Genomic DNA, 17369 nt, shown 5'->3' with positions numbered 1-17369 from the left:
CTTGCGGGCCAGTGTTCTGATCTCTGAGGCTTGTTGTTCTGCCGGGCCACCCAATGGAGACGACGTACTGCCGTGTTTGTGTGACGAAAAGTGGAAACGCTATGTGTTAACTGATATGTACGCAATAAGCTGGTACGGTTTATGGGGATACAAAACACATTATGTTCAATGGCTGCTCAGTTGGGGATTTAACTTTACTACTTTTAAAACGAAACTACTGTTTAACTGCGTACGGTTTAACGAGATTTTACTGTACACAGCTATAAGTGAGGCAGCTTAAAATCACTCATTCATCCCAGCAAGAAATTTCACTGTGAGAGCACACACCTGCATTCCTTTTCTTGAAGGTGTTGACTTCATCCTGAAGCCTACGGACCTCACCATCTGTTGATGATGTCCTCTGTAACACTTCACTGTTTGAATTTGGCAGTCCTCTTTTGAGATCACCTGAAGGAGAAAAGAAAAAGAAGAAAACAACTGTACAAAGATCAGGAAGTGTTCTGCGCAGGCAATACATAGCAACATTGCCATGCAAAAGGCTGGCACATCAAACATTGCACACATTTGAAACTATTGTGAATACAGTTAACGTGTGATTTTTCAGACTTCCGGTGGGAACCGGCATTATGCAATGCTTCACCCTTGCTGCACTTTCCGCACGTCGCAGCCATTGGCGAAGATGCCAAAGGCAGCATTCGGCATCATTGCTGACAGTGGCAAATCTTTGAATAATATATAAGGCATTGAACAGCAGGAAGCTTGGTAGCGAAGGTCAGAGCAGCTAGGCCTAGCGTTGTCACAGTGGCTATGGGTGCCAGCAGGTCGGTGCGCAAGTGCACTGGTTCAAGGCTGCGACATCATTGATATGGTTGTGATGGTGGCTTTGATTAATGCCACTTCAAACTAGCGGTCACGGCAAAAAGTCTGAAAAATTGGATGCGCCAAAGGGTGCTGACATACGAAATTTCAGATGTCCTTATACATTGGCTCTATGGGGTACATGGCATTTCAACATTTCTGAATTATCAGGCATGTCCTAAAGATCAGTCATTAACTGTGGAACATTTTAAAGTGTGTGAACATAGAAGCAACCTGTACTCCCACGGAGGAAGTTTGAAAGATTGAAAGAAAGGCCATATACACAATTTACGAAGTACTTAAAAAAAAAACTAATTTGGGCTGGTCAGCGCTTGTGTAATAAAACTTGGGTAACATTACTTGGTTAATGAAAGAGACAGTCATTACAACAGGACATAAGCAAACAGCAAATTGGAGAGCTTGTGTTTGCCATCTGCTTCATCTTTTGCTGTGAAAACAATTTTTCTCAGGACATGATGGAGACAACAAACACAAGAGCTCATGTCTGCTGTCTGCTTCATGTCCTGTTGCAAGCACCGTTTGTTTCATTGCTCATATACCAGAATCTAGACCAAATGACAAACACAAGCACTCATCTTGGTTGTCTGCTTCGTGTCCTGTTGTGAAAACTACTTTTTTCTTCGTTATTAAGCAAAGCACATGAAGGAGATGACATACACAAATGTTCAGTTTTGTCGCCTGCTTCATGTACTACACAAAGACACCAAGAAAACAAATACAAGCACTCATGTTTCTCATGTGCTTCATGTCTTGCTCACCTGTCCACACCAGCATAAAAGAAGAAGCCGCCAACAAAACAGAAAACAGCACAGGTGCTCATCTTTCTGGTCAGTGTCAGTTTTTCTTTTCTTTCTTTTAATCTCTTAATTATAATGACCCAACTTGCCAAACACATCTTTTAAAGGGCCCCTCACCAGGCCCCATAGCAAATATTGGTTATACACTGGTTGTTGTTTTTGTGTCCTCTAGGAAGCGTTCTGACTCAAAATTTTTTCATATCGGCTCATTGATAGCTGAAACAGAAATATTTCAGTACCGCAAACCCACGATTTCAGCAGGCGGGCTCCACTGCCAAGCAAGACGCGCTCTCCACTCGCCCCTTCTAACCTACGGAAGCGAAATTCCTTCCCTGTGTTCTCCCATACCGGGCCTTGAGAATCACGTGACACATACGTCACAGGTCCCACCTTCTTTTTTTTTTTTTCTTGCTCCTCGCATTTGTTTTTTTTTTTCGTTTTTTTCGGTGCTACGCACTTTCGCCGACGGTGTCACGCGCGAGTTGTCTCGTTTGCACAGCACACGATTTTGCGTGCTGTGCACAAGGAAACATGATTAGTGGTACAATTCAGTGCTACACGAATACTGAGGCAGAACAAGCAGATCGCAGAGCGTGATCACGCACTGGAACACGGTAGTAAAAGGCATAGTTTTGGTGCCTGCGCACGTGACCGCACGACCGTTGGAACAAGCAGACGAAGCGGAAGTACATCTCACTTGCTTCGGCACGAAGTAAAACAAAAAAACACGTAGACATTCAGTTTGTGTGTTTTATTGTTTCTCAAAACTTCAATTCGTCAATTCAAGCAACAGATCGCAAAGATACAGATGTTGTCTTGAATAATTCTCGAAGTCCCGTGTCACCACGAGCAACGTCACACCTCAGACACGATTACGTAGGCGCAGGGACACAATTACGTCATCGTCCGGAGTGGAGCGCGGCGGCTGCGAGTGAAGAGGGAAACGGTGTTCGGATTGAAATTTCAGATCTTTCCGCAGTGCGTAGTGATGTAATACTTTGCAGACACCGTTGTTATCACACAATGTATGCTCTGCGCTTATCAGCTCAAGATGGCCAGACCTGGTGAGGGGACCTTTAAGTATATAAAGGAGATGACAAAGATGAGCACTTACATTCGTCATCTGGTTCATGTCCTATTGCAAGCAGCGTTTCATTCAATACTTGTACAGTACTAATCACGAAAAGGTATCACTCACTAGCCAGGCGCTGGCTCAGCTCAGCATTCTCCCTCTCTAAGGCTCGAATCCTCTTCTCACATGACAGGTGGCTCTGGTCACCCGAATGGGTAGCAATGCCGTCCACCACTGACTCGCCCGCACCACTAGCCAGGCGGCTTCCTAATGTGTATGTAAAGCCCACAAAGGGCAGGTGCAGCCCAGAGAACACTGCGTTGGTGCTCGGTGGTCCCGACTCCTGCGCAGTGCACGTAACATGTCACATTCCAGGAATGGAAGCTCCCAATTTTGGAGCATGCAAGGTCAGGCAATGACAAGCGACACTATTCTTGCAGGCAGTTTTATCAAAGGGTTATCAAACTGCAGCATCATGTTTTGTAGCAACCATCCCAACATGCTTTTCAAGCCTTCCAGACTTGAGAGACAGATGGCAGAAATTTAAATTTATAATGATATCAAACAATTCTTGGTTCTAAGCCATAATCATGTCACAGTTAAGATCTCAAGTGTTCAATACAATACTAGAGTTGGTTATCACAAGGAGTAAGTTCTCAACACATGCCTCTATATAAGGCATCTATCTTGTTTATCTGCACGCAATAAACTGACATTTCGTGTCCCATAAGTCATAAGTCTCATTTTGAGGCCTCCCTGTCCTTCCATTCCCTGTTTTATTCCATTTCATAAGATTTTCTTTCAATTTTTATTGTCATTTTTCTTACTGTCCCGACACACAACACCCCTATGCCTCGACACGTAGGTTAAGTACTCATGCTTTCTTACATTTCCTTAATGTCTTCCTCAAGAATTCAATCAAATGAAGCACTGCCTTCTTCACTAGACATATATAAATATCTGAACAAGGAAACTGTATCAATGCAGAACACAAACCTGTTTTCTTTGCTTGGGCCAGTAAGATGAAAAAACTACCTCACACAAAATTCAAGTGCAGGCTTGTTATATAGTTAGTCAAATGAAGTAGTCTTCTGTTAACCCCTTAAGTGTTTCAAACGAGCTCAGCTTGTCAACACGATCCTGGTTAACCTTGCTTTGGATGAGCTCGGCTCGTCAACGGCAATATTCCCAAAGTGATTTGGATGAACCCAGCACGCCCACTTAGTTTCTCTTTTGCTACACAGACGACTGCAGTGCCAGCGCTTGTAATTCATGGTTATTTCACTCATTTTTTGTTTTACTACATAGATGTCAGCACTTTTTCAGCACTTTGAAGGCTGCATTGATTCAGTCTTCATGTCCTACAACACAGGTGGCAGCCATTTTGGCAGCGCTGGAAGGGCACTTTTGTTGCGATCGTTGTTTTCTGCTACAGAGGTGACAGCACTTTGTCAGTGCTCAAAGGCTGGATTTTTGGAATTGCACATTTTTCGTGCCATTCGGCAGATCTGAAACAATCTGGGGTGAGCCCTGTGGCAAAGCTTTGTGCACTGTTCCATGCTTCATGAAGTTCCACATAATTCGTGACCTGCCTTAGAAATGCTAGAATGGACAAAAAACTTTCTTCGGTGTAAAGAACTTTGCTTTGTAGAATAGTAAAACAAAGCATTTTTCCTTTAGAAAGCTTTAGAAAGGTTTTCTATGGAGTGAATTTTGAAAATAAGCCATAAAATAAAGAAAGAAAAATAAGGTCACTTAGGGCCAAAATAATAAAACATTTAAGGGGTTTAATATGTTAGCGACGTGTCAGAATGGTAAAAGCAAATCACTCTCAGATACTATTAAAATGTTACAGTTGCAGGTGGCAGACAGAAAGTAAGTCTGTATTCGTCAGGCCCACAAGGAATCCCCTTACCAGCCTTCGACCGAATCGACTGAACACACTTCCATGACTGAGACCGAACGGCATTACAGGGAAATACTAGAAGAAAAAGAAGAAAAGGAAAGAGAAGAACACATTCTGTTCATTAAACTGGAACACTATTTAGAATCTTGTACCAGTCTGGTAATCTACTGCTTATCTGCAAGAAGCTGGTAAGTGGGCAAGCGTTAAGGCTTTGCGGTCATCACAAGCATCAACCACTTCGCTGTCATCCGGTCAGAAACTCTCACACTTCTTGGATGCTGCACAGAAACAGCACTCGTATGTGAACAGCTGGCCAGCAGGCAATTTACTCCGAAAGCTTCCCTCTGGAAATTTCCCGAAGCTCCATAAACTTTGTTCTTGAGTCACTTGTGCGGTGTGCCAGTTTCCCGTTAGCATCATATTTTAGGTGATCACAACATAAACCATTTTCTCTGGAGTAAATGTAATTGCTTTCTTCAGTGCTTGCAACAGAGAACTCTTGCTGGATCTCTGAATGCAAAATATATCCCTCTTCGGCCTTAAAATCATCTTTGCATTGACTAAACTGATGTTAATCTTCTACGTAAAATGGCACATGCAAAAAATTGGCACCATCCTTTTGATGCCTTCAGGAACGAAAAATACATACGAAATTCTTCAAGTGTGCTGCTGAAGAAGGGTTTCCCTCAGACACATGAGCTATGAAATGCAATTACATATCAACAATAAAGGAGGTCCCGTAAATTGCCGTAATAAACCAAAAAAAAAAAGCACCAATGCACGCAAGAGCATGTGCCCATCGGTTGGCGCATAACACATCCATGTTATGTGGTAGAGCATATGAATGCCACAAACTCAGTTTTGGTTTCGTGTCCAGTTGTACCATGCAGGCAATTTTCTTGAACAAAAGAAAGAAAAATGGGCATATTAGAAACAGGTAAATAGTGTAATTGGACAATGTGAGCTACAGTTATTGCTTAAAAATCCTCCTAGGGTAAATAGGCGTTTTTGGCAAGAGATAATGTGCGTTCAACGCATTCACTGTCCCCTAACCTCTGTCGAGGCAGACACTGCCACTAAAGAGGCCGCAATTGGGGTCACCGTAGGGATCAAGTGCAAGCATGCTGACTGGTCAAGTTGGAACGTTTGGGCTCACAGAAATCCGTGGGTGCTAGCGTGGACCTTCGATTAGGATCGAATTAACCGAAAAATTGTACGAACGGAAGTCTACTGTATTGAAGCGTAGGAAAGGGCCTGATGTATGACCACAAAGAGTTAGGAATCATAAGCAAAGCAAGCTACTTGTATGATGAAATCAAAATGAGTTCATACTACAACATTCTGGGAAGTTTGAAAGAACACTCCTTTCATCTTTAGCTGTAGCTTTTCATTCCGAACCTCAAGCTGTGCTCTTTTTGCTGGTTGGCACCAATGCTGCCAAAGATGTGTACTAGTAATTCACGGTTTACTTCGCTGTGTTATGCTGTAATGAGTCATGCATGTCAACTCATTCTCTACACAATGACAGTGAAACAAATGTAGACTACAAGATAATATGCATTAGTGCGCAAAGCAGTCTACATTTGTTTGACTGTCATTGTGTAGAGAATTGCATTGCAGACTTATACAGTTAAACCTCAATATAACGAATTTCAAGGTAACAAAACTCTCGATGTAAAAAAGTATTTAACTTTTCATAACTTCTTGTCCACAGAACATCATGTAATTATAACCTCAATATAAAAGTGTGTTTGTATGCAATTTCAATATGATGAAATTTTGCTTCCGCAGCAAAAGAATGCCGAGACGATAAATGTAAACTTCTGCAGACGCAGATGGCCAAATGATTGAATTACAAGCGGCTGCCTGCAAAAGCACCTCTCAAATCGCGCAAGGCGTGACAAGAGCGCCCTGTGCCCCACACACTTTGTACTTTAGTGCGAGTGAAAGTGTGCGAGAGAGAGAAAAATGGTGGCTTCACGCACACGAGTGCTGCCTCCCTCATGCGAGCAAAGGGAAAGAGAGGAAGGGGAGCGAGTTCACGGTAATGCGATCAAGCACACGCGAGGGGCAAGGGGGGGGGGGGGGTTAATATGGCACGCATGGCGATTTCTGGCACACTTTTCAGCCATGGCTGCACATGGCTGTAAGCGTGGCTGAGTGCATACGCATGCGTGCACCTTGCTTTAGAGGTACATCTGCCGTGTGCAAAGAGTTTGCGTGCCGAGACGCCGTGGCATCATGTAAGCTGTCTTCCGGTGTGTTTAGCATTGAAGGCTGCGTACATAATTTTGGAGTTTAGGCAACCCATTGGAGCAAGAGGCAGACGAAGCATTCGCTCCCTGCTGTCGGCGCTTTTCATGAGCAGCCGATGAAGATGAGGACACGAACAGCACCAAACCGTACGGGGAATGGGCTAAGGAACAACTCGAGCTGATAGAAAAATACACCCAGAAAATTGCGACCACACTGCAGACACCCTGTGTGGACGCAAAGCTTGCCTACCTTTGGGAAGCACGACACGGCCTCACCAGACGCTGGAAGAAACAACGACACAACGAGAAACTTCGCAAACGCATCCATGATCTCAACAAGCAAGCTGCTGAATACGCGTCCAAGCTGTGCAGAGAGAACTGGCTGAGCGTGTGTGATGGACTGCAGGGCACCCTTTCTACCAGGAAGACGTGGTGCCTCCTTCGTCACCTGATCGATTCTCTCGGCAGCAAGAGCGCCACAAATCGAAGCCTCACGCGCACCCTCAACAACTATACTGGGGGTGCCAACAAACTCATCAACGACCTGATGGCCAAGTACCTGAAAACGGAGAAGGGTGATATCGCACCTCCATACTACGCAGGACCTACCAATGAAGTGTTAGGCAAGCCATTCACTGACACCGAGTTGATCTCGGCAATCTCCGAGAGCAACAGGGGCAGCGTGCCGGGACCCGATACCATTACCTACAAGTTACTTAACAACCTCGAGCACAAGGCCCGCAGACAGCTGCTCGAGTATATGAACCGCGTCTGGGAGTCTGGCAAACTTTCACATGAATGGAAAGAGGCAGAAGTCCGCTTCATACCCAAGCCTGGGAAGACACCTCCCATCGACAACATGCGACCGATATTCCTCACGTCCTGCGTGGGGAAGGTCATGGAACGTATGGTACTTAAGAGGTTGCAGTGACATCTTGATGCCACCGATCAGATGCCAGAGACAATGTATGGCTGTAGGCAACACCTGGGCACCCAGGATGTTCTCGTACAACTCAACAAATTGGTAATTAAGTGAGCAACGAAGCAGGCGCCGCGAGCGATACTAGTGCTAGACCTCACAGGTGCCTTTGATAACGTCACACATGAAAGTGTCCTCCGCAACCTGCGCAACACGGGTTGTGGAGTGAAAACTTACAACTACATCCGAGACTTTCTTCGTAACCGAACGGCAAGGATCAGAATAGGAGAGGAGACATCCCAAATGATCTCCCTGGGGGATAGAGGAACGCCGCAAGGTTCAGTCCTTCCCCCCTCCTATTTAACATGGCTCTCCTGCCGTTGCCCAAGCTTCTCGAATCAATAGATGGTCTGGGCCACGCATTATATGCCGACGACATCACCTTCTGGACTGCGAGGGCAGGGTCGGATGGCTGGATGGAAAACACGCTCCAAAAAGCGGCTGACACGATCAACAGCTATGTGAAGACATGTGGCCTTTGCTGTTCGCCTCAAAAATCGGAGCTGACCATTGTCAGACCACGTGCACCAAGGAAACAAGCAGAAAACATAGAAATCACTTTGGAAGAGAACCGGATCCTCCCGGTACCTCAACTCAGGATCCTGGGCCTCCTGATCCAGGTGGACGGCAAGGCAACAGCTATGATTAGAAAAATCAAGCTCACGTCAGACCAAATCTTGAATATGATCAGAAGAGTGGCCAACAGGCGGAGGGGTCTGAAGGAATCGGACACCTTGCGCCTCGTTGAGGCCTTTGTTATCTCATGAATCGTCTACGCAGCGCCGTACCTGCAGCTCCTCAAGAAGGACGTCTTGCAACTTGACGCAATAATCAGGAAAGCCACGAAGCAGGCCCTGGGTATTCCCATAAATTCATCCACGACAAAATTACTTCAAATGGGAGTCCACAACACAGTAGCCGAGCTCGTAGAAGCCCACCTATCCAATCAAAGGGTACGCCTTAGCCAGACCAAGGCGGGCAGAAGCGTCCTCCGCAAGCTAGGATGGCAAGAATCGCACTACACCTGCCACGACCAATTACCCGAAAAGTTGAGTGAGAAGCTGGAATGCGAACCACTACCCCGCAACATGAACCCCACAAGGCATGCCGGACGACGCGACGCCCGGGCAAGAGCCATCTCCAGGACCCTGGAGGAAGACGACACTGTTTTATATACAGACGCCTCTCTATCCAAACGCTCCACGAGGGCAACAGTCGTGGTCACTGGGCTAGAAAAGCTGGTCACCTGCGCATCAATCTACACTCCATCTTCGGAGGAAGCAGAAGAAGCAGCGATAGCTCTCGCACTCCTGCAACCTAACGTCACCAAGATCGTCACGGACTCACAAGCTGCATACAAGAACTACAGATCTGGCTGGATGTCCCTTGCGGCACTAAAAATCCTTGGTAAAGCTACGCCTCCTAAACAAGCAATCGAATTAGTTTGGGTCCCGGCTCACTCCTCAGTTGAGGGCAATGAATATGCTCATCAACAGGCCCGAGCGTTAAACTCCCGGGCCAACGAGGAGGAGACAAGGGCATGGCAACCCATCACAAATTACAGAGATATAGTCAAATATTACAGGGACGGCAGGAAGACATTCCCGCACCCCCACCACTCCTTGACCAGAGCCGAACAAACAATATACAGGCAAATCAAGGCAGGATCCTTTCCCCACCCCTGCCTCCTGAACAAAATATACCCAGAGAGATACAAGAACACATGTCCTCACTGCAATGCATTAGGCACCCTTCGGCACGTCATAGGAGAGTGCAATTTTTCCATAGACCACCCCCCACCTATACCCATAACTAACCCCCCTGCTATACCCACCCTTTACGAGCGATGGGAGATCATGCTGTCCAGCCCTGCCCTGGAAGACCAGCTCCGACTGATCCACAGGGGCCAGGCGGCCCTGGAAGTATATGGAGCCCGCGAAGAGGGAGCCACCCCATCAGACACTTAACGCGTTTCATTTCATAATGGACCAGTAAAGTTGTTTCTCTCTCTCTCTTCATGAGAGCAACGTCCCAGTGCGAGCAACGCTATCAGCCATGGGGGCGGGGTGCACGTGAAAGCATGGCTGGCGTCGCTTAATTCGTACCGCCTATGTGAAGATATTGTCGACGTGGCATGAAACCGTATCATTCATCGCCGACTCCCAAATTCATTAAAATGAATTGTTTTCTCATTCAAATTTGCTTTTTTCGATTGCCTGATTATTCAGAAAATTCTGCGGCCCCTTTCCGAGCAAGAAAAATCGATTGGCGACTGTACTTGTTTGCATAAAACATTGAATTTCAATACAACAAAATTTCGACATAGCGAAGCAAATTGTCGATTTTACCTACTTTGTTATATCAAGGTTTAACTGTATGCACTTTGACAAAAAACTCTATTCTGACATCTTACTAAATTTTTTCACTGAACACAAGGAATAAAGTATATGATTAATACAATCGAATACACTTATAATGATCCCAGATATAGCTATGCATCAGTTACAATGACCAACTTTCTGTGCATCTAATATTTCTTAGACTACCTAATGAAACTGTGTCCACATACAATGAATGTTTTTTCGAAGTGCTGTACTGTTACAACAAACAATTCAAGGTTTGCCTCGAAGTGTTCATCGTAACATTATGGCACTTTAAAGTTGCGAAGCATGAATGTGCAGCCGAACTGCGAGTGCAACAGCGCACGCTCCTACTCCAGTCCAATCCCGACAAAAATACAAGCTTCGAGACGAGCGAGTGAGCACAAAGCGCGGCTTTTGAAAGCCGCAAGGAATGTCACTTGCTTTCCAGCTGTCTCCGGGGGCAGGTGATACAGAGGGTTGTTGGTTACTATGCTGTTGTCAGCGGATAATGGTTCGGCAACACTTCATTTACGTCATTGCTGGTTGCTGAGAATGGCTCATGCTGACGTACCGTTTGAGCTTTGTACTTTTTTCAGCCCAAGCAACACAGAAAATGTAACTTAAGGCCTCTCAGCACATTCAACATTGTGGGGCTGACACGCAGCCACAGTGTCCAGACATTTCCAATATACGGTGGCCTAGTGCTTAGTGCTTCTAGCCAACTAGGACACTTTGCTCTCATATCCAGAGCTCAATCAAGTCCCATCAATAGTAGAATATATCGTGAACTCTTAAGGACACGCAATGACAGGTGATCAGAATTAGGTGCTGGTTTCAAAGGTGCAACGGTGATATCATTCTTTTTAGAACGATCTTATGCATGTACTAGGCTTCTTTTCTTTCTTTCTTTTCTTTTTATTTATTTATTTTTTATCGCTGTTTAGCAAAAATTTGTCCCATGGAGTGGAAAGATGCAAAGATCAAGAATGAAGATACTGAAAATCCAATTTCCTGACAAAGTGGTGCCGAATCATATCTGCCGACGGCAGCCTTAGTGACATTAAATTTGCTTGTTTTGAAGGTTAACTCCACCTAGAATTAAATGCTGATGTAAAGGCCAATTTCTGTGTAAGAATCACAATTGTTATAAATGGGTTCGAGTGGGTGATTTTAATTAGAACATTGCTTGCAAAAAATTGCAATTTAACAAAAAGCATTATATGAAAAATGTTGTGGCCTTTTCAAGAAAAGAACTCAAGAAAGAAAGAAAAGCAAGGTTAAACAAAGAGAGAAAACTTTGCCTTCATATTTATGTAGCAGCCACACCTTGATTTCTAGTACAAAATTTCAATAATGAAGGCGTGACTATAACACGAGTCTATAAAGCATCTAACCGTAGAAACATATAAATGCAGACTTGGTGCTACACAAAATGGCGAATTGAAAAATAGATGTAGTCTAATTTGCTCTAAACAATGGGAGATGATAAACATCCTCACTGGTTGCTTGAGGTCAGCGTCATCCACATCGAAGTTGGAGGTGTCCGTAGGACTGCTGACCTCCGGAATGTAGGGCGCCCGACCTGCAGCCACAGTTGGAGTTCGTTAATTAAGTTGTACACTGATACAGAAGGAGTCCCAGAGTTGATCTTAAAGGGGGAGGTGGGTCTTATAAAAAAATTATTCTTTGAGATATGGTGCTGAAAACTTGTACATATATACAATGTAATGTGCCTATTTTGAGCATGCAGTCCATTCTTGCTTATCTCCTCTGGTTCTAACTTTATGTGAGCTTGGTTCAAATATTTTTTTTTGCAAAGATTTGCAAAATATCTGTTCCTGAAATTTCGTTAAACAAGGTACCAATGCTTTCTGTGTGATTCAAGGAATGCAAAAGGACCAACTTTATTGCTCTGCCTTACCTAGAACAAGAGTTGCGAGACTTCAAAGTTAGTTGCCAGAAAAACACTTTTCAAGTTTCAAGTTCAATACCTTGCCACTCCTGTTCTAGGTAAGCCAGAGCATCAAGGTTGGTCTTATTGCATTTCTTTTCGACTCATACAGAAGCCATTGATACCCTATTTAGCGAAATCTAAAGAACAGATGTTTTGAAAATCTTTGCAGAACATAATTAAAGGAATCTTGCATAATCAAATTCGAATCAAAAGAGATAAATGAGGTAAACAAAAATAGACCTTATATTCTAAATAAGCACATAGCGTTACATATATGTACAAGATTTGAGCACTACACCTCGAAAAATAAAGATTTAAAGTTTTTGGTCTATGTCCCACATCCCCCCTTAATGCTGTACACACTCTCTTCAAGACAAGAAAATTTAAATTGTGTTTTCTTCACAAAATAATGCACAGCACTGTTGACTCTCTGTTGCTGCTACTTAACGCTGTCACACTGCACATCGTGACTCATTTCCAAAAATTCTCGTTTAAACTCGCACAAATTGCTTTACAAGTGTCCAGTACACTGTTCGCAAAGCTTGTGAAACTTCACTGCTCCGCTTCAAAGTTTTAGTTTCACTGCATGTTTCCCCAATAATTCCTCAGTGCTTCCTTGACTCCTTTAATGATCCACTCAAACCAGTGCAATATCATTTCATTCCCATGGCCATAGATGGCTTACTGTATGCTACTGCATATTTCTTTGCTATATTATTTTTGTAGTTGTGTTCACTACTGCCCGCTTGCAGTTAATTCTGACACTGTCTACCATGCTAAAGGCTCGAAGTAGTTAGTGGTCGCTCATGCCATTAATGCATAAAACCACAGAAAATGAAACAAAGGAGTGACGACAATTAGTTCATGCCACCAGTTGGTGAATTATCCTTCTTTGTGGAGCATGAAGGAATATGTTGAGCCACTATATACAACACGAGAAAGCGTGGATGCAAAAGAATCAGCAGTTACAGCATGCCACAAATAAACAATGTGTTCTGCCATGAGACCTTTATTCTTTAGTAGCACAAAGTGGAGATGAATAATGTCATCCATGTGCAAACACACCTTACACATTATTTCACATTTCTCAGTTTACTCATTCTGACAGCGTGTTAGAACACGAATTACAGCATTTTCACACTCATAGCCCAAACCAAGTAGTCAATACATTCAGTTGTAGATTGGTGTACAATCTGCCGTAAATTTTGCTTTCAGGTGTGGCTCCACATCAAAGCAGCTTGTGAAGCCACGCAGCACTCAAACAGGGAGCAGTAGTGATTGAAAATACCATACAATAGCACTTTCAGAACTTTGCTTTGAGCTGATAATGGTGGTTTACGAAGATTTGAATGCTGTCTTATGCGTGTATTTCTGTTCTTTCAACAGAGCAGACATGTGAGACTTACCATATTGTACTTTCCTGACTCACGTGCGCAAGCATGAGTTGCCAAGAAATATGTGGGGACTGTGCCTAGGTACTATGGAGGAGGACACGTTTAGGCCTGTTTATCCCTAGTTGAGCTGCAAAACGCAATTGCTGATAATTACTCTGTAATAAGCAGTCACTCCGTTCGCCTTTCGTGGCACAGCAAATGAAAGATGACCGCTCAGAGTATTCAGTTACAAGCGGTCAGAGTATTGCGTTCGTGATTTAAAGGTCTGTAGTTCGAATAGCCATTTGATGGAGTTCTTTTTCCTTTTTCCTCCTTTTTTCTTTTCAATCTGCATTATTATATCATTTCCCCGTTTCACATCTCCAGTAGTTCCTTGCCTATGCTTCACCAGCAGGCCTCATACATAGGGTTCCTGGCAAGGGGAGCGAAGTGACCCTGCACAAAGCGCAGGTGTGGGGACTTAGGTAGATGCTGTTAGCAGCCGCTGACCAGTGAATAATGACACACTGTTACAGTTAATTTATTTCTTTGTATGCTTCCCAATTATGGACCCTGTACCAGCTGCTGTGATCCCGTTTGAAAGGAAGTTAAGGGCCGGTTCCTGCCAAGAGCGCATTGCCATTGGCTAGGAACGAATACAGCAAACCGTGTCCTCCTCTGCAGTACCTAGGCGCTGTCCCCACATTTTTTTCTTGCAGCTCCCACATGCACACAAGTGTTGATCAAAGGCAATGCAGAAATCGCATTCTATGCACTTGCACTGGTCCCATGTACTTCTTTTTTAAAGCTGTGTGGTTGAATGCAATGCTGTCAATGGAGAAGTCCAAATAATATTCATGACAATGTAACATACTCTCTCGTATGTGGTCCCAGTCAACACTGCTGAACCATGAATGGCTTTTGAAGTCCTGCAGTCCATTCTGCCCAAGTCGAGAGTCAGCACTACAGATCAACCGCCTCATAAGGTCCTTGGCGTCTTCCGAAATATTGCAGCCAGGGTCATCCGGAAAATCAAAGCAGTTCTGAAGACAAAGAAAATAGAAAAGTGTGACCATCAATTTGCTCATATATATCTCCCACTATAGCATCAAATTCTATAAGTGTGGAGATGTGGCTAGCTAGGAGTAGGCACAATGACTAAACATCCCGAGTGGACCGACGTGGAAAGAAGTGGAGGCAGGACACTACAGGTGGGAAAGAGCGATCCTTCATTTTAACAAATGCTTTACATCTCTGTTAGGAAGGGGGGGGGGGGGGCATTTACAACGTATTTATTCGAATCTAGGCTGATAGTCATTTTTCAAATAACCGTATACCAAACTCTAAGGTCAGCTTAGATTCGAGGATTTTCAAAAATGCACCAGTTTGTAATTGGAAATGACAAATATGGTGCATAGCTGGCACCATCTGGAAAAGTCAGTACCACAGCTACTATTAGCCACGCCAGTAGCCAACTGAAGTATACGAGCGACGCTGTGAGTGACATCGTTATTAGAGAGTTTTAGGTTAGGGGTCACAAGCAACTTGCGCACTGCACATGCGCACAACCAGACGTAGGGGTCTGCACATGTGCAGTACCATGGCCCCTAGTTCTTGCGTATACAAGCCACTTGCGTCCCCTAATCTAAAGCTCTCTATTTTCATACAGTTTCATACAATATGTTGGTCGTAACGGTATGCAGCGTGGCCCATAACGTGGCATTATCGTAATGGCACCAAGCAGGTGAAGCCGCTATGGTGCCGCTTTGAAATGAAAAGCTGCACTAGCCGCAGAGGCGGAGAACAGATATTTGTCCTGTGAAGCACAATAAGAACAACAGTTTTACTGACTGTCGCATGGGTGTGGTTTATAAAGTTCCCTTTAGCTGTGGCCAGTTCTATGTAGGGCAAACGGGGCGATGTATCAATCAGAGGCGAATGGAACATAAAAGGTCGTTAACCGGTGGATCACCATCTAATCTTTCCCTACATTTCCAAGATTGTAACTGCACGCCAGAGTTAGATAAATGCACGATATTGTACAGGCACAAGAATGAAGATACGCATCTTATGATAGAGACATGGCATATCTATAATGGTGGAAGTGCGTGCGTGAGTCAGCCTTCGATTACATTACATAAGGAAGAGATTAAGTACCTTAACAGTTATCTCTCACTAAGACTGGCACATGTACCCGACGTCTGAAGACACCCCTCTTTCCGCCGGCTACACCCGTGGGAGGGGGGTGGGTGACAGAAGACCTATGGGCCCCGAGTGCCAGACGACTTAGCTACGCCAGTGTGGATGCCCAAGATTTTGAACCAGCGCCAGATGCCTTGACTCATCTAATCTGATATCACAATGAGAGTGACAACTTTTTCTCTGCAATTGTGACCAGGCATGAATCATGGTGCCGCCACTATGAGCCTGAAACACGACAGCAACGCTTACAGTGGAAACATTTGAATTCACCACCCCCAAGGAAAGCAAAGGCTGCCATTTCTGCCGGAAAGATGTTGATGACTTTTTTTTTTTTTTTTTTCGATAGACAGGGGCGGTTATTGATTGAATTTGCTAAATCTGGAGAGACTATCAATCATTTCTGATAATGTGAAACGTCGGATTGGTTGCATGTCGCAATCAAGAACAAACGACATGGAAAATTGAGGAATGGGGTCATCTTGCTTCACAACAATGCCCGTCCGCATGTCACTGATGTGGTTAGTACAAAACTGGCAAAGTTCAAGTGGGAAACGCTGTACCATCTGCCATACAGCCCAGACCTGTCGCCTTGCGACTTCCATACTTTGGTGCATTTGAAAAAGCAGCTTAAGGGAACCAGATTCGTGTCAGACAATGACATGAAAGAGTTAGTTACAGACTTTTTGAAGCTGCAACCCAAGGAGTTTTATCAGTAGGGAATCACACGGCTCGTTAGTCAGTCGGACAAATGTCTAAATGCTCATGGAAATTACTTTTTTTATAAAGTACCCCGTTTGTCATATATTTGCATTGGCTCACTTCAATTCGACTTTCTCTCGCATATTTTGCAGAACTGCTTTTTTTATGTGCTCTTTGTTGCGACTATAATTTCGGTGCAATTACTCACAATACACGACCAGTGACAGTTGCTCCTGCACAATACATTGTAACAAAGGACAGCATCATGGAGATTTTTCTCTGGTTGTTGCATATGCACAAAAATGTAAACAATGTTCTTGAATGACAGAGAGAGATGCGAATGGGAGAAAGGCAGGGAGGTTAACCCTTTGAGGGTCAAATTATTTTGAAAAAATCTTTCCCAGGTGGTCAAATTACTTTATTGCAGATCTTGAATGTACAAAATGTATAAAGTTGGGAATAAATGGTAAAAAAAAATTAGGAACAGTATTTTGGTGTTGGCATCACTCAGAACTGGAAAATGTTCAATAGCATTTCAGAGTATAGTACTCCTTGAAACACGGTTCTACGCACAGCGCCTTATCGCAGTCTGCACACATAAGCACCTGACAGCCACACACAAACCACACCTAACACCTAAACACCTAACATCTGACAACCACACCTAAACACCTGAACACCTGCATGTCTATTCTCCTCTTGGAGCAACGAGTTGTGTTGGCGCACACATGACATCTTCTCGCAGAGGTCTGAGGCACCCTCTCACGTAAGCGTGTTGCCGCAGAGAGCGAGAATACCTCGTGAGCGGCGGTGATAAACAAGCTAAGAGCAGCGCCAATCAAGAAAGAAATCAACTTCCGCCACCCCTGCGAGAGCGTGCCGACAAAGAG

The 17369-nt window shown here is 44.2% G+C and overlaps 1 protein-coding gene across 3 annotated transcripts in view; it reads right to left on the bottom strand.

The window, feature by feature from the left end:
* gek (serine/threonine-protein kinase gek) overlaps positions 1-17369 on the bottom strand; it is a 320768-nt gene that overhangs the window by 135907 nt on the left and 167492 nt on the right. For 2 of the 3 annotated variants that reach the window (XM_075700310.1, XM_075700309.1), the window contains exons 8-12: positions 14453-14621; positions 11751-11833; positions 4664-4729; positions 2875-3091; positions 328-447 (exon numbers count right to left, since the gene is read on the bottom strand). In XM_075700310.1, the coding sequence (XP_075556425.1) occupies positions 328-447; positions 2875-3091; positions 4664-4729; positions 11751-11833; positions 14453-14621 (655 nt within the window). The remainder of the gene's footprint in view (positions 1-327; positions 448-2874; positions 3092-4663; positions 4730-11750; positions 11834-14452; positions 14622-17369) is intronic. The other variant, XM_075700311.1, reaches the window with a different exon arrangement.

This window comes from Dermacentor variabilis, chromosome 7, assembly GCF_050947875.1.
Source record: "Dermacentor variabilis isolate Ectoservices chromosome 7, ASM5094787v1, whole genome shotgun sequence".
NCBI lineage: Eukaryota > Metazoa > Arthropoda > Arachnida > Ixodida > Ixodidae > Dermacentor > Dermacentor variabilis.
Note: the sequence above shows the minus strand (reverse complement) of the source record. Positions and strands in the feature narration are given on the sequence as shown.